General features: G+C 40.2%; 3 protein-coding genes across 3 annotated transcripts; all 3 read left to right on the top strand.

The window, feature by feature from the left end:
* Positions 1 to 2,417: 2,417 nt before the first annotated feature.
* On the top strand, positions 2,418 to 5,082 carry LOC147818611 (uncharacterized). The gene is made up of 2 exons (XM_087176392.1): positions 2,418 to 3,116; positions 4,639 to 5,082. The coding sequence occupies exons 1-2, from the start codon at positions 2,424 to 2,426 to the stop codon at positions 4,768 to 4,770; spliced, it is 825 nt and encodes a 274-aa protein (XP_087032518.1). The 5' UTR covers positions 2,418 to 2,423; the 3' UTR covers positions 4,771 to 5,082.
* Positions 5,083 to 7,153: 2,071 nt separating this feature from the next.
* Positions 7,154 to 11,851, top strand: spty2d1 (SPT2 chromatin protein domain containing 1). The gene is made up of 6 exons (XM_023415440.2): positions 7,154 to 7,693; positions 8,046 to 8,160; positions 8,269 to 9,915; positions 10,743 to 10,902; positions 11,013 to 11,090; positions 11,212 to 11,851. The coding sequence occupies exons 1-6, from the start codon at positions 7,631 to 7,633 to the stop codon at positions 11,300 to 11,302; spliced, it is 2,154 nt and encodes a 717-aa protein (XP_023271208.1). The 5' UTR covers positions 7,154 to 7,630; the 3' UTR covers positions 11,303 to 11,851.
* A 398-nt stretch (positions 11,852 to 12,249) lies between these two features.
* On the top strand, positions 12,250 to 16,733 carry uevld (UEV and lactate/malate dehyrogenase domains). Its single transcript, XM_023415441.2, has 12 exons — positions 12,250 to 12,440; positions 13,018 to 13,102; positions 13,210 to 13,275; positions 13,380 to 13,543; positions 13,646 to 13,787; positions 13,876 to 13,970; positions 14,095 to 14,200; positions 14,486 to 14,656; positions 14,753 to 14,917; positions 15,156 to 15,243; positions 15,516 to 15,639; positions 15,743 to 16,733. Exons 1-12 carry the CDS (start codon positions 12,399 to 12,401, stop codon positions 15,905 to 15,907), a joined length of 1,413 nt encoding a protein of 470 aa, XP_023271209.1. The 5' UTR covers positions 12,250 to 12,398; the 3' UTR covers positions 15,908 to 16,733.
* Positions 16,734 to 16,768: the final 35 nt, after the last annotated feature.

The raw sequence follows: 16,768 nt of genomic DNA, 5'->3' as shown, positions 1-16,768 counted from the left end.
GCTTGTCTCAGATCAGGCCTGACCACATGTTTTTACATTAAGAGCCTCCAATAAGGCCACAGATACCTCAAAAACCCTAATGATAGGCAAATGATAATGCTTCTCAAAACCAATAGTGGTATTTAAAAGATATGTTTACACTGAACCAAATGTACTTTTGTAGCCTAATATAGTGTAAATATAATCATGTGGCACAGTATTAACCTACATTTTGGTTTTGAAATTTGCATTCATCAGTGGATTCTTTCTATTGTCTTTCTCTTTCTGTCTTTGCTCCTGTATTTTATATGATTAAACCAGTAGGGACATTTTTCACAATGACATTTTTGTTGTAGTTGTAGGTTTAAGATGTCTTTTTTAAAGAATATTTTTCTCAAACTGACACTATCAGTTAATTAAACATAGTAAGTAGCTCACTATGAGTCATACAGATATATACAGAGAGAAAACAGCGTCAAGGAGGCTTTGAGTTGACTGACCTTTCATTGATCTCTCTCAGGTGGTTGTGGTATCATTGAAAAATGACAAAAAAAAGGTGCATTGTGCATTATGTGTCGAGTATGTACTGACGTGACTGTAGTCATTTTGACTGTTGTTCGTAAACCAAGAGTAACTTACCACTAGGTTGAAAAGCTGTGTTTCACTGCCCTCTTTGGTTGAAAGCTTTAAATATTTTGTGGTCACCTGTTGTTGTATCTACAACCACATCCAAAAGTGATGTCCAGTGTACTGACACACCCTTGAATACATAGCTGCATCACTGCAGCAAAAAAATTAAATGGTAGGCATCGACAAAAACAGGATTTTCCTGGGCTTTTAAGTTGCTATGTAAAAATGTTGTCTACACTAGGCCAATACTTTACTAGTCACTGGATGACTGAAACAGACATACACATTGACCAATAACAAATATATTTTTTCAGCTGGCTACTGTAGTTGAGGTGGATTTAAAGTTAAATCTAATGTTAATGTTCTGTTTTATATGCTCTTGGTTTGAGCTATGATGTTTCTTATGAATAATCTTAATCTTTGAAAAACAAGTAACTAAAAGCTTACAAATAATACAGTGAAAAAAAAGTACAACGTTTTTCTGAAAAGGAGTAGGGTGCAGTGCCTTAACAAAGCCCTCCAATTTCTGTAAAAATCTGTTAACTTTTAAATCATGTTTATTGCCTGGGAAATGCTTTGAATCAGAGGTTTGAGATTGCATCGACACAATTTTGTGAAGGGTCCTAATTGTAGTTGTAGCTGTATGTCTTTGTTGCCAATTACATGTAGTCTTTTTTTTGGGTGCAGTTGCGTTTTCAAAGGAGACTGCTATGAATGAACAAATGTGATGCTGGCTGTAACATTTTGAGAGATAACAGTCATTGATGTGTTTGTGCTGATCACAGTCAGTTGTATTGTGGAACGCACAGGTTCCCTCATTTGCATAATTCCGGGCCCAGGATTCTAGAAGACAATGTTTCATCATAAAGCAGAATTTCACCAAGTCTACCACAGTGTCAAACATAGCCTCTAGTTCAGAGACAAAATCTGAGATGTAAACACTTAACATATCTGACCACCAGTATTTTTGTTCAGACATGGAAACAAGTAACAGTAGAGAACAAGAGGTAAGGGTTTTGAATTTGAACAGAAGAAACCTTTTTTTTTTTTTTTTTTAATGCTTTGCATACCTGTGCATATTTAAAACTGTGATTCAGGTGTTTATTCCTTTCTATTGATAAATGTGAAATCATAGTTAATGTAATGGCACCTAATTTTTCTGTGATGAAACTATTTTATTATAAATAAAAACCTTTTATAACTAAGTACAGTGACCAGATATATTTGCAGTACCCTTTACCCATTCTCATGGCACCCACTTTTGGAGCCACTGTTTTAGACGTCCACTGTACAATGAAAACCTCAAATGCAGAGGTACTGAGGTTCTGCATCACACTGCACTTTCAAACATGTATTACATTGTTGGGTCCATGTTTTAGCTAAATACTACATGTATAATCATTAATTTACTGATTCATTTGGTGAGTTATCTGATAATATAATTTCTTTTACAGTAGCAGATCATACTCATAATTTTTTATCCTGCCAATCTGCAGCCTTTCCAGACCCACTGTGCTGGACCAGTTTTTGGTTTGTGGCGTGCGCCAGTATTTCCAGCTGCAGCCAGCCAAGGTGGCTCTGAAGTGTCGCAGGGTCATGACGAGGAAGAACACTTTACAAAGGCTCCCAAATCACTTGTGCACCCTCTTCATAAAGCTCTTCTATCAGCTCAGGAGAAGATCAAGAAGCTGACCTATGAGGATGACTCCCTGAGGAGGGAGAATGCCAGGCTGACAGAGAAGGAGCTGGGCACTCATGAAGCTCTGGAAAAGTTGACTAGCCTTTACACCCAGGTCAAGACAGACAAGGAAGAAATGGAGGCTTGGAGAAATACAATGGAGGAGGCCTTCCGAGATGAGAAAAAAGCCTGGCAAGAGGAGAGAAGAAAACAGCTGGAAGAGATGAAAAGTTTTAGGATGAAGCTATTGGTGGCTCAGTCACACAATCACCAGATGGAAGAAGAGGTGAGAGAATCCAAGAGAGAAATCCAGGAAGGAAAGATGCAAGCAGAGAGAGAACTCGCCTATCTTAGAGAAAGTCTGTTCATCCAGAGAGAGGAGAACGCTGCGATTAAAGATCACTGGAGAGAGGTAATCAGGGAAAAGGAGGATTCTGCCACCAAACTGAAAGAATCAGAGGAAAAGTGGCAGAGGAGAGTGAGCCAGCTGGTAGACGGGATACAGCATAACAACTTTGTCTCCAGTTCAATCGACAAAGTGATTGGTCTCATTGGGGAGCAGCAAAACACATTGACCATGTTGAACAAGAAACAGTCAGAGCTTTGCCAGAGCGAGAGGAAATGGGAAAGAAGATCTAACGCTTTGGAGGAGAGTTACAGGAAGGTGCTGGCTGAAAAGGAAGAGAGCTGGCAGACAAGAATGCAAGAGATGGAGAGAAAGAACAAGCTGGAGAAGATGTGGCTCCAAAAAGAAGAAGAGTGGAGGCAGAAGACCAGCGCCCTGGAGGAAGAGATCAAACGGCTGATTAAAGAGAACACCCAACTTCAGGTAAACTGTCTCTACTGACTATTTCGCTTTGGATGAGATTAACAGTGAAACATTATGTTATATATAATATTTGATTGCCGTCTCAACTAGGAGGATTGATTTTGTTTAAATCTTTGTATTAGGTGCAGATATGTATCTCTGTACCGCTACAACTAGCTAAGCCCCCCAAAAAAATGAATACGGGGGAAACAGTAGGCTATGTAGCCTTTGACTAACTTATTACTTACTAACATTTTGAACATTTTGGGAAATATGTTTATTCATTTTCATTTTCACCTACATAGAGCCATGAGGTGATTAGCCTAGTTTAGCACAAAAACTAGAAACAAGGAAAACAACTAGCTTGGCTCTCTTCAAAAATACAACTACAAACACCTCTAAAGTTGTAACTAGCTCTGTAGTTGATGTACAGACACGAGATTGGTATCAATTTTCTCATCTAACTCTTTGCAAAAAAGAAAGTGTACTTCCAAAAATGTGAAACTATTCCTTTAAAAAAAGTATGTTATCCCACAATTCTGTTTCTTCATTTGATTCACGTTTCAGGAAATATGGTCACAGTTTCCCCCTCCTGTTATTACAGCATTGGATAATAATACATGTTTTTGCAGAACATTTTGAAATCACAGTGATCTTGACCTTTGACCACCAACTTTTAATCAGTTCATCATTGAGTCCAAGTGGAATGTTTATGCCAGATGTAATGAAATTCCCTCTGTGTATTCCTGATATATCATATTCACAAGAATGTGAGGTCTCTGTGACCTTGACCCTTGACCTTTCACCACCAAACTCTAATCACTTCCTTGAGTCTGAGTGAATGTTTGTGCCAAACTTGAATAAAATCCCTGCAGGCCTTACTCAGACGTCCTGTTCACAAGAATGGGATGAATGGACAACCCAAAAACAATGCCTACCGCCTTGGCTGTCACTGTCGTGAATAAGATTCCTTTTCTTTTGACATAGATAACAGTTTCACCCTGCTTTCACTATCTGTACCAACCAAGACTTCACATCTTTTTTGACCAATCTTTGGACTGAATGCACCAGTCATATGAACATTTTTCGTACATGAAGCGCCTCTCAGCAGGAGGACATTTTCAGTATTTTCCATGAAAATGACTGTTCTGATGACTTCTATGGATTAAGGGTTGGATAGGTTTACTTGGTCAAGGTTAAGGAACAAGTGTAGTCATGGTTCAAAGAAAGTTAGGTAAACCTTTAGCAGGCAAGACGATACAAAGAGTACACACTAATGTCAAACTCACATTCTTTGTTGACCAAAACATCCACCCCAACTTCGTCCATAAGTCTGGCACAACAGTGTCACATCTGTCTTTGCCCCTGACAGACAACAGCCATTATTTACACAACTGCTAGAGGTCCCTGTCAGGTGTAAGTACAGGTTGTTTTAGGCATTTGAACAAATGACCAATTCTGTTGTTTTTCTGGGGACAACAGTCTCATCTTTAAAGAAGAAGAGAAGAAAACCAATAGCCTATATATCTTTTTGTGTTTTCAGGGGCTTACAGGTAAAAAGAAGAAACGAAAGCCATGGTGGAAGAGACACTTCAAGTTAAGAAGAAGGACACATTGGCGCACACGGGGTATGCCAGATCAGACACCTTTACTACCTCAGTCCCAGGAGAAGTAAAATAGCTCTCCTCTCTCAACCCAACCGGTCAAGGAAGATGGGCACCCAAATGGAAAAAGAAGTATTCACAGCTTGGCAAGCAAAAATTAAAATTATAAACAATCATGGCATCATATATATACATCTCCCACTGAAACCATCTCCTCTCTCCCCCCATTCTCTTCTCTCTCATGTCTCATCTCTCCCCTCTTTCTCTCCCCTCTACCCGTCTACCTGTCTCGCCTCTCCCCCTTTTTCTTCTTTCTACTCGTCTTGTACCTCCCCCTTTTCTCTTCTCTCTACTTGTGTCTTCTCTCTCTACCAGTCTCCTCTCTCCCCTCTTTTTCTTCTCTCTACCAGTCTCCTCTCTCCCCCCTTTCTCTTCTCTTTACCATCTCCTCTTTCCCCCTTTCTCTTCTCTCCACCCGTCTCCTCGCTCCCTCTTTCTCTTCTCTCTAGCCGTCTCCTCTCTCCCCTCTTTCTCTCCTCTCTACCCGTCTCCTCTCTCCCCCTTTCTCTCCTCTCTACCCGTCTCCTCTCTCCCTCTTTCTCTTCTCTCTACCCGTCTCCTCTCTCCCCTCTTTCTCTCCTCTCTAACCGTCTCTTCTATTACCCCTTTCTCTTCTTTCTACCCGTCTTCTCTCTCCCCCCTTTCTGTTCTCTCTACCCATCTCTTCTCTCTCTACCCGTCTCCTCTCTCCCTGCTTCCATGATGGTTTGGCAACATTAAATATGTATTTATCTGCAAAAATAACCCATAATTACCATCGGGTCAAATTTGACCCATAAAACCACAGATGTAACTTTAAATAGGAATTTATAAAGAGAAAATTATCAAAATGTATTTTATTGTCTTGATACAACAGTTGTACTGAAACAAGACATAGAGTATTTAAAATTAGTATCACCTCAACAAACAGCATTAAAATGCTGTATTGCACGGGTGCTATAGTAATGCATATAATAATAGACAATGAAAGGAACATACTGCACAATGAGCACAAGCAGGCCTTCATTTTGCTGATAATACTTCTTAACTGTTACTCAAGTGAAAATTTCCATGCTGGATCTTTACTTGTAATGGAGTACTGTTTATGGTATAGCTAGTTTTATTTCTGTTAAAAGTTCAGTAAATACTGCCATACAATAACAATTCTGGTATAGCTCTGTTGTTAGTTGATTCAGACTTATAATTTAGATATTCAGTGAAATAAATATAAAAATAAAAATAAAAATAAAGAAAAAAGTTTACACTTTATTTGGGTAGTCTACAGAGAGTTTATAGAGTATGTGTAACATTTCACAAATCTTTGTTGAACATTCTAATGTTCAATTAATGTTAAACATTGTATATATACTTAGCCAAGAATTAATAAACTATTTAATGACCAAGAAACAGTTGAATTATTGAATCTCAACCAATAACCTGTTGAAATGTTTCAAATACAGTGTTATCAAAAAGAAATAACATTTAAAGACATTGATTTAATGAGGAAGGCGTGACGAGAGTTACACTAGTAAAAAGCTTTGGTGACACCATACATCGCATTTCTAGAGTATTCTAGACAAGTGCAACATGCAATATCCACAATGACAGCGACATCATGTGGACTACAAATGTCAGAATTATTTTGGACGGATATTGCGTAAGGAAACCATGGGGCGAAAAGCGGAAGTTCTAGTCACCCATATAACCTGGAATACATTACGAGTAACGGAATAGTTTCACGTGAAACTAGACTCTGAATAATTATGAAGTCACAAAAAGACCTTAGCTTTAGTCCTCGTCTGTGTCATACATGTACATTCACTGACGAACACTAATCTGGTTTATTATTTTCAACCTATTGTTAAATATTTATCTGAATTTTCTAAATATTGCCCCTTTTGTTTTTTTTTTGCCGTGTTACATGCAACGTCATATTTCACATGCTAAACATTTATATCGAAGCAGATCAAATTAATTTTACAGTCAAATTCCATTTCGTTGAACCGTTCCAACCCCTTCATTCTTTATTTATCTATCAAGATAGACCACCCCCCACCCGCCTCTAGGCATGAATTGACATGGGATAAAAGGTGTCATCATTGTAGTATAATAACAGCACAGCTATGTGAATCCGTCGTTATTTTGCACATGTACAGAAATATGTAAACTTTTAAAAGCATTTAAAAACTGTAGCCGGTTAAGTATCGTATCGTTTATGCCAAAATCCTCGTTTCAACGTTGACCTCATCATCCCCTCAATTATCAGACATTAAACGAGTAGAATTTTAAAACAAAATATATTCCCCCTGATTAAATTTCTAATAACGTGGTTTATTACTTATAGAATAATAAAATTGTATTTGCTGACTGTTTGAGCTCTCACAAAGACGGAAGTTCGCGACTGGGAGTCTTCTCACTTCCTTACAGTACTCTCTGAACCCTTTAATTTTTCGGTCTTTCTTGCCGTTAGTCTCTACCAACACCCGGCACTTGTTATGGCTGAGTTTGTAGTATTTTTCTTTCAGTAGGCTTTAATCATACAGCTATTCTGATGGACCTGGCCTTAGTACGGTGTGTTGTGTCAGTACAAAGGGCAAGGTTTCTTGGTTGGCTAACGTTACTAAACGTAAGGCTAGCTAACTTCGCTAGCATGTGCTAACATAAGCTGGTCAAGTAAAGTAGCGTGAACTGTTCCGTATGCAGTTTATCTTTCCATGGGCTGTGTTTGATAAAGTGGCTTTGTTATAGTAGTCTAAGTGCTGTTCGATAAAGCTAAACCGTGCGCTAACCTATCTAGTTTGTCGGCTAAACGCTAACTGTAAGCCCTGCTACTTCTGGTTGAGTTTCGCTTGATTTGCTTCAGACAGCTAGCAATCATCATCTTCTGACAAAATGATGGACTTCGATAACATATTGGACATCGCCTCGCAAAACCAGGGCCTCAGCAATGTACAGGTATGTTGGAGACTAAATCTCGCACAGAAGTTAATCAGGCCAAACAATAAAATGGAGATTTGTGGACAGCCTTGTTAGCACAAATGCCAGCTCATCTGTCAGTGAGGATCTGATAATGTGGCTAGCTGCTAACTTCCACGCTCCTGACCCTGCATGCTAGGCTATGAATTGGTTTATAATGTATACCTTTCTCGTTTAGTTTACCCATGTTTGGGGTGTTCCTTACATCAATATACCTGATAAATAATGTTTTATCCCTCTATAATTAAGGCATTGACAACTGTGAATAGCAAAGAGAAATGTGTCTCCTTGCTTCATGTTCAGTAAACCATATCTGTCCCCTTTTGAGCAGAAAAGATACAGTTTACAAGCTGGACCACCCAAAAAGGACCCCAGGTCGAAAGGCGTAAATCCTGCTGCTGTGCAGGCGCTTCTGAAGAAGCAACACTGTGAGACCAAAAAGAAAGGTAACCATAAAATTAAGTTAATGTAAATAATTGGAATTTGATAGTCGTGTACATACTATGCAGAAATCATTCTTAATTGATTGTTTGATATGCATTTACTTTTTTCAGAGATGCAAATGAAAAAAAAGAAGGAGGAACTTAACGCCAAGAGGGTTGAGTTGAAGTCTGACCGTAAAGCACGAGCCATGGCTTCCAGGACTAAGGACAATTTCAAAGGTTACAATGGCGTCCCACTGGTAGAGGCTCCTAAGAAGAGGAGATCAACTCAAGATCAGGATGATATACAAGGATTTAGTAATAACTCAAATGACCCAGAGGATGATGAAGATAACTATGAGTATGAACAGACTGATTCAGAGACAGAGCAGGAGCCAGAGCCGCTGAGACCAGTGAAAACCTCAGGTGTGAGTGGAAGTAGTAGTAGTAGCAGCAGCAAGTCCTCCTCTAAAAAATCCAGTGGGCCACCCAAGCCTGCCCCACCTCCCATGAACTTTGCAGATTTACTTAAATTGGCAGAGAAGAAGCAGTTTGAGCCAGTTGATCTAAAACCCAAGCAAGTAAGAAAGGAAGAAAGGCTCCGCACAGCTGACGAGATAAAAGAACTAGAGATGGAGCGCAAGGTTAAGAGACAGGACAAAAACAGAGACTCAAAGGCAGAGAGAGAAAAAGAAGGCAAGTCTCAATCTAACACTAGTTCGATAAGAAAAAGCACTTTAGAGAAGGAGCAGAAAAACTGCAAGCCACAAAAGAACTCCTCAGAAAAACAAAGTCTGGCTAGTGGGTCAGGGAAGAAGTCGCATAGCGATAGAGGCCACCTTTCTTCCAAGCCCTCTGTTAGTGACAGAGAAAGAGAGAGACCCAAGATGTCTCAAAGTGATAGAGACAGATCCAAAAGTGGTTTGTCTACTTCATCTGGTGCCATAAGCAGTAAAGTTCCTTCGAAAGCCACATCTCAGGTTTCAGCCAAACAGGGGGCCAAGCCCTCATCTAGCCACAAATCCAGCACCTCAAGTGACCTTAGTTACAAAAAAGAAAGCTCGTCATCACTTCAAGGAAGAGCTTCAGGTATTCCTGGGACCAGGCCTCCTAGTACAGCTGTAACAGGCCAAAAATCTCAACATGGGAACTCCCAACAGACCAAGCCCAGTCAGGGTACCTCTTTGAAACAGGGCCCTACAGTTGGAGGTCACAAGTCTGGAAAAGGAGAACCACTAAGGCCTGGAAGTAACTCTGCAGTAAAGTCAAGTGGTAATTCAATGATGAGAAATTCATTAGGCGGCCCTCCTAAGGCAGGGAGCCAACCTCTGCAAAGGCCGGGAAGCACACTCCAGGGAAAAGCTGCTGGTGTCGCACAGGCCAGGCCTGGTGGGAGTGGTCTACAGGGTCATCCTGGAAGTAGTGCATCCCGACCTCCGGGGATGGGACCTGGTCGGCCTGGTAGTGGGGGACCAGTACCTGGACGATCGACTGGCGGCATTGGATCAGGACCTGGAAGACCCAAATGCACTGTGGTGTCAGAAACTATCTCATCCAAGAATGTTGGTGGACCCAGACCTGGAGTCCCTCCTCGTCCAGGCATGCCGCAGAGACCGGGCATGCCACCCAGACCGGGCATGCCGCAGAGACCGGGCATGCCACCCAGACCGGGCATGCCGCAGAGACCGGGAATGCCACCCAGACCGGGAATGCCGCAGAGACCGGGAATGCCACCCAGACCGGGAATGCCACCCAGACCTCTGATGAACAGACCACCAGGTAAGAACCAGAGACAAAAAGATTTGACAACTGTGGACCTTGCGTGAGTAGTAACCTTTAGTTCTACAGCACTTTCCAACACAGCATTACCAAGTTCACTTCGTATTAATGTGAAATAAAATAATTTGAACTCTATGACTGCATTAATATTGTGTCATATTGATGCAATTAATGAATGTTTACACAAACAAAACAAGGGCAAGGTATTGAAGATGTAGAAATTCAGTAGAATTTCAGTATGAAGTATTTCCATATGTTATCATAACTCATAAATAGTACAATGTACCAAACATATTACTTCATAGTATAGCATTCTACAAACCACAAAGAGGACATTAGGCACTTAATTCTGGATCTTAACACACATAGCCCATAACCCAACACAATACAAAGAACATCATAAAACATGCAATGCATGTTTTAAAAAAAAAAAAAAAAAAAAATTATTATGGTGATATTATTTGGATAATAATATAATATAACAAACAGCTGCTGACATTTTGCAAACAGTCTGAAACAAAAGTCAGTACTACAGGGCAAAGAGTTTGTTTGTCAAACTGAATGAAGCGTGTCAGCAGCCTCTGCCATTACTCCTGGGTCACAGAGCAGCAACCTTTCTAGCACAGATAAACAAAACATAATTTCAATGTCACTATTCTAGCAAGAAATCGACTCTTGTAAACTCAGTCATTCTCAAAGGATCACTATCTTGGTAGTTTTGACATTCCTTAACTCCCCAAGCAAGACCATACAGTATGTTTATATTCATGTCTAGCAAAAGCCAGTATCCTGCATATTAAAAGTGAATACCTCTATTTATTATCCAGGTACAATGTTACCCCCAATCACTTCTGCCTACAAGAGGAAATATGAAGATGAGGAAGATGACTATGACTCGGAAATGGACGATTTTATTGATGACGAAGGTGATGAGCCAGAGGAAATTTCCAGGCACATTAAGGAAATCTTTGGCTATGATCGAAACAGGTAAGTGTTGTCCTGACATATTCTAATTTATTATATATAACCCAGTTTTGGCCTAATTAAAGTAAAAAAATCCTACATCAAAAAACTGTATTTGCTTTTAACTTCCTCAGATACAGGGATGAGAGTGACTATGCACTTAAATTCATGGAGAGCAGCTGGAGAGATATGCAGAAAGAAGAGGCCAGGAGGTAAGATTTAAACCTCCCAGTCTTTAACTCTACACATGTACTTTTTGTCCTGAAGGCTGCACTATTTAGGTCATTTTATATAATGTTATTTTCACTGTCTTCTTGTGCTCTGTTACTTTAGCTTGAGAATGGCTGTACAAGAAGACCTGGAGGAGGAGAGAAGAGAGGAAGAGGAGGTGAAAAAGAATTGCAAGAGGAGAAAAAATAACTGAAACCCCTGAATGAATGTATTAATGAATGAATGAATAAATGAAAGAACAGCCCTCCCTCCGTGTCTCCAGAAATATGGAGCAATAGTTCTGCCATTTCAACACACAAAGCCCAGTGACTGTACACCCTGGCATGGTTGCTTTTTTTCCAATTTTCTCGCTGTTCAGAAAAAAAACTGAGTGGATTGACACGTGACATTGACTCGAGGGAAAGGGAGGAAGAATTGTAGTCAGAGACAAGGTCAAACATAAAATATGCACAAATCATTCAGGCATTAGGACGATACAATGTCATGAAAAGTTCTTACATTTCCCTGTTATTTATTTCCCCCACTGAGTGCAGGGTTTACACTGACAGCAGTCTTAAGTTCGAACAGGAACTGACCTGCAAAACAAAATATAAATCTCGAAGTGTGATTTTCTTTTTTTTTTTTTTTTTAAGACTAACAAAGACGTACAATGTGCTGATAACTTGCTATTTTTGAGCAGAAGATGTTGCATATTTTTCCAAACAAACTTTGATTATAAAGTCAGCTGAATATGCAGAAAACATTGCCACTTGATGTGTTGTGTGTTTCTCTTTAAAGGGATCTGACAGAGATGGTTGCATAAAGGGTTTTATTTAATCATATCATCATTTTATGTCAATGTTTTCTCAGAAAATGACAATCTTAGTAATATATAAAGATGTTGGATTCTACAACAAATGTCACTAGAAAATTGTTTTTAGTTTTTTTTAGTTCTCAGTGAAAGCAATGAAATATTTTCTTGCCATAAATTGTGTGTATTATTGTTCAGTTTTTTGTTTGTTTTATAGTTATTCATTTTATTGGAAGAAGCTTGATGACTGGTGATATTTGTTGCCAACGCAGACTGCGTCGCCATGTAACAGCAGTAACGTTAGCATCAAGTATCTTGTATTTGCTTGCATTTTTGTCCCTCTCGGCCTGCCGTACGTGACGTACCAAGTGGGAGGGCTCTGCCGCTTCGCTCATGACTACACTGAAAGTTTGCGGAAGTTTTTACAGCTGATGTTGAAGCCAACTATCAGAAGGAGAAACCCTGAAAGAACCGTGGTTTTTTCGCTTTACTTAAATAGATGGACCTCAGTTCAGAGAAAGTACAGCGGATCCTCTCCAAGGTTAGTCATGTATCAGATGTCAAGTCTGTTTGAAATGAAAACTGTTAAGGTTTCAGCACAGCAGCCTGTTAGCTAACTTCTCTTAAGTGGCTGAACCAGCTCTGTCACTACACTGTCCCAGATAAATGTGGATCATTCGGAAATATATCGACACTAGATGAAAACGAAGTGATAAGTAGTCGGTTTTCAGATTCTCAGTCAAAACAAATTCGTTTAAACTTAATGAAGTGATAGAACTAAATCACTGCATTGAGCTGTTTTCCACCTCTGCCGCCAAAGCAATTTACAAGGTATTCACTGCGAGCTTATTTATAGCCTCTCTGTCGTCTTATCCTTCAGTTACTGCTGTGCTCAAAAACCATGTATTACCATTGCAGCTGTTGGGTCCACACAACCTTTTTTATGTATGATCTATAAAATCCTGAATGATCTGATGAAACCTTCAAGAAAATGCCTGTGTAATATTACTGAGGCTTTATTGACTGATGGATCTTGATTTTGGTGCAAAATAAAACCAGAAAATAGCAGCTTACATATGGCAGCTACAGATGTTTGTCTTTCCTGTCCGTGATATTAGTACAAATTCCATGATGTTGCTGTTGAGGAGTTGCAGAAAATCCACAGAATCTACCCTGGGATGAAACCTTCCACAGGCACATACAGTGAGTTTCTCTTTGAAAACACACTTCATCTTTTGCAGGCCTCAACACGTGTCTCGTATATAGTACATCACATTAATATTTGGGTTTACTACTCATGTAACTTTCAGCATTCAGTGACAGCACACAGAAAGATCTCCTGAAATTAGTTGGCAACATCCCTGTCCAGTATGAAGGTAAGAACATCTGAATGTAGAGACTGAGTCTGAGAGAAATCAAACTGTGAATATGCCACTGTTAGGTCAACAATATGGACTGATGGTGCTTCTTTATCCCTTAGGCCGCTCCTACAACTTCCCCATTCAGCTGTGGCTGATGGACTCATTCCCCTTCACTCCCCCCATATGCCTCTTGAGGCCGACCCCTAACATGGTCATCAGAGAGGGCAAGCATGTTGACCCCAGGGGGCGGATCTATCTGCCAGGTCTACACAACTGGGATTATGTAAGGTTTTACACCCTCTGGATGAATTTTTAAATTGTGTGCACATATGGTTGTGTGTTGTTCTCATCAGTTTTTGGTGCTGCTTCTTTTGCTCTGTAACAGCCCAAGTCGTCCGTGGTGGTTCTTCTGACTGAGATGATTGCCAAGTTTGAGGAGGATCCCCCTCTGTCCTCAAAGACCACAGGAGAAAACAAAGATCCCCACTCGCTTCTGGCATTTGTCTCTAATCTCCAGATCAATGATGGTGCTTCACTTGATATGCAGCGTTGTATTTGATGATCAATAATCAGATAAATTCTTGCTATTGTTAGCTTAACTCATGTCTATTTCAGGTGGAGTCAGACACCATGATCAAACTATCAACAAAGTCTCAGTTATTGGGGGAGGGGATTTAGGAATGGCTTCTGTGATGAGCATTTTGGCTAAGGTAAACACCTTTTTAGATAATCTTTCAGGTATTTGAACTGATATTATCCATTTTCCCGCTTGAATTAAAACTTCAAACTCTTGCATTCTCTCGCTGACAGTTCATTTTCCTATCTTTCATATAGTGTCAAGTGGATAAACTGGTTTTCATTGATGTTGCCGAGAGTTCCACCAAAGGTGGCAGTACTGATCTGGAGATTTTCAGTCTGCCGAAGGTTGAGGTGTCCAGAGGTACGTCACTCTCTGCACTGTCACACAGTCATCCACAGGTGCCTGTTGGCTGAGTCATCACTGATGTCAGATGTCAGACACTGGTAGCCGAATGGCACCGTGCTCAGGAAGACCTTTGATGAATCACCTCAGTGACAGCAAGCTTTAACTGAGTCCCACACAGCTGCTCTTCTGTAGCTGACTCTGAACTTTGACCTTTCAGAGTGAGAAGAAAAAACAATCGATCAATGTAATTTGCTCTTGCAAGTGTGGGGGAGTTAATTACTGATGACTCTTCTCTGTTAGATTTGTCAGCCTCTGCAGGCTCCAGAGTTGTTGTGGTGACTGCAAATGCATGGAGCAGTGAACAATCGTATGTCAGTGTGGTTCAGACTAACGTGGACTTGTACAGGGGAATCATCCCAAATCTGGCACGACTCAGCCCTAACGCTGTGATGCTCATCGCCTCACAACCAGGTCGGTAACAACACCAAAGACCCTCCCATTGAAGAGCAGACCACTCTGTTAACCTTTTATACCGTCAACTCATTTCCCTCTTTGCACCAATTACAGTTGACATCATGACCCATGTCGCTTGGAGGCAGAGTTGTTTACCTCCAACACGGGTGATTGGAGCCGGTTGTAACCTGGACTCAGAGCGACTCAGTCGCGTTCTGGATATAAACCTGAACACCCACAAACTAGCCTGGGTCATAGGAGAACTTTCAGACAACAAAGGTGAGCCACAAAGGATCAATTAGATATTTACATGACAATCGTTGCGCCAATTGTCATGGTGAATACCCAACTTTATATTTACATTCACTAGACCAATGTTGAATGTTGAATTGTATTTGCCTAACCAGTAATGCTGCACTACCAGTTCAGCGTGTATGTTCTTTCCTTCCGTCTGACTTGTAAAGGCGACGTGTAAATGACGCACATGAATGAGCTCATCGTTGTTTTTGTCTTGCAGTTCCCGTGATGAGTAACACCGGGCTGAGCTCCGATGTGCAGCCAGATATCACCCCAGGATCCAGCAGCGCTAAACCATTGTTAGACAGGTACTGGTATGAATGAGTTTAACCTTGAGTGAAGGATTTAGATGATGTAATTTGATATATTTAAGACATTGTGGCTAAATCAACTGGATGTGAATCTGCAGACCCAGGTGCTGCTGAAGGAGGCTTTAGGAGTTTAGTGAATTAGATGGGATTTGAAAATGTATCAAAAGATGTACCTCTTCATGATGATGCTTAGTTTAGGATGGCTTTTGCATTCAAATTTAAAGTTTAAAAGTAATTTTTTTTTTCTGACGCACACTCTGTATTTGTAGAGCGTTTGAGATTATGAAGAATCGAGGCCAGCGGTCGTGGTCTGTGGGTCTGTCCATTGCTGACATCACAAACAGTATCCTGACAAATAAAATGAAGACCCACTCTGTCTCTACATTGGCTCAGGTATCATAACCAAGTGTAATTATTTTCATTATACTATGTATTTTCATAGATATTTAATTATACAAGATGTCACAGGTTCATCTGTGTTCTCTGTTTGCTTAAGGGCTGGGGTGGTATAGGTGCAGAGGTGTTCCTCAGCCTGCCGTGCATTCTGGGATCGAACGGTTCCACACGCCTGGCCGGAGTGTCATTGGCACAGGAAGAAGACTCCAAACTGAGGGACAGCGTCACGACGCTTTCCAACCTCATCAGTCAACTCAGGGTATAAAAGGATACGATTGCACCATGTGGCTTTACTGCTCGGTCGGGGAGTAGCTGCGGCCGCCTGACAGGTCAGGTCTCTGCTCAGCACACCCTCAGCACACGGACAGTGCCTACAATGAAGTTGAATGCTTTTTCACTGGGATTTTGAAGTTATGGACAGGATTTCTGCCTTAAATATGTGCAATTTAATCATAACATTTGTTCCTCCATGGTCCTGTGTATTAAATGTGGGTGAAAAAAATCTGAAATATGAATGTACAAATTGCATTTTTTGTATTTAAATTCATCACGACAATGAGAAGTTACTCATTTTGTCCCATACAAAATTTGCACTTTAGAACATGTTGCATGAATGTCCGGTTACAGTTTTTTAAAAGCCATAAAATTCTATGCAAAGCATTTTAAGAATAACAATGCCTGTAGTTTTCAACAACCATATTTTTGTCAATAACAGCTCAAGTTGTACGTGATAATGTAACTATCGTTATTTTTTTCTACTAAGTGGTTACTAATGCCTTTGGAGAAAATCAGGGTGTAGGTGGATAAAGTATGAAGCATGTCTATTTTATGCAGAACATGGTGCTGGGAGTGAAACAATAGATTATGTCACTGATGAAGTACAGCTTGTATATTTTCATAGCCTTATTTTCAGCCTTAGTGCTGTTTCCATATTTAATGACAAAGCTTTTAAAATGCCTTAATATTTAAACAGCCTTTCCTCTTACTTTTGTTTACTTTGTTTAAAGACATTGCACTACTAGAACCTAAGATATGTACAGGTACAGTAAAACTACATGATTTTGTGGGTGTGCAATAAATATCTGACACCATATTTGCATCATCTTTGTGGGAAAGAAGAAGACAG

The sequence above is a fragment of the Seriola lalandi genome, unplaced genomic scaffold, assembly GCF_002814215.2.
Source record: "Seriola lalandi dorsalis isolate HSWRI2012SDOR001 ecotype SW California unplaced genomic scaffold, Sedor1 jcf7180002054553, whole genome shotgun sequence".
Taxonomy (NCBI): domain Eukaryota; kingdom Metazoa; phylum Chordata; class Actinopteri; order Carangiformes; family Carangidae; genus Seriola; species Seriola lalandi.
This window is presented reverse-complemented; position numbering and strand designations above follow the sequence as displayed.

Bases quoted from the DNA above. Each gene is read 5' to 3' on its own strand.
- LOC147818611 (XM_087176392.1), top strand. From the start codon at position 2,424: ATGGAGGCTTGGAGAAATACAATGGAGGAGGCCTTCCGAGATGAGAAA. The intron at 3,117-4,638 runs GTAAACTGTCTC...TTGTGTTTTCAG, and splicing joins AAGAGAACACCCAACTTCAG to GGGCTTACAGGTAAAAAGAA.
- spty2d1 (XM_023415440.2), top strand. From the start codon at position 7,631: ATGATGGACTTCGATAACATATTGGACATCGCCTCGCAAAACCAGGGC. The intron at 8,161-8,268 runs GTAACCATAAAA...TACTTTTTTCAG, and splicing joins CTGTGAGACCAAAAAGAAAG to AGATGCAAATGAAAAAAAAG. The intron at 9,916-10,742 runs GTAAGAACCAGA...TTTATTATCCAG, and splicing joins TCTGATGAACAGACCACCAG to GTACAATGTTACCCCCAATC.
- uevld (XM_023415441.2), top strand. From the start codon at position 12,399: ATGGACCTCAGTTCAGAGAAAGTACAGCGGATCCTCTCCAAG. The intron at 13,103-13,209 runs GTGAGTTTCTCT...TGTAACTTTCAG, and splicing joins ACCTTCCACAGGCACATACA to CATTCAGTGACAGCACACAG. The intron at 14,918-15,155 runs GTGAGCCACAAA...TTTGTCTTGCAG, and splicing joins AGAACTTTCAGACAACAAAG to TTCCCGTGATGAGTAACACC.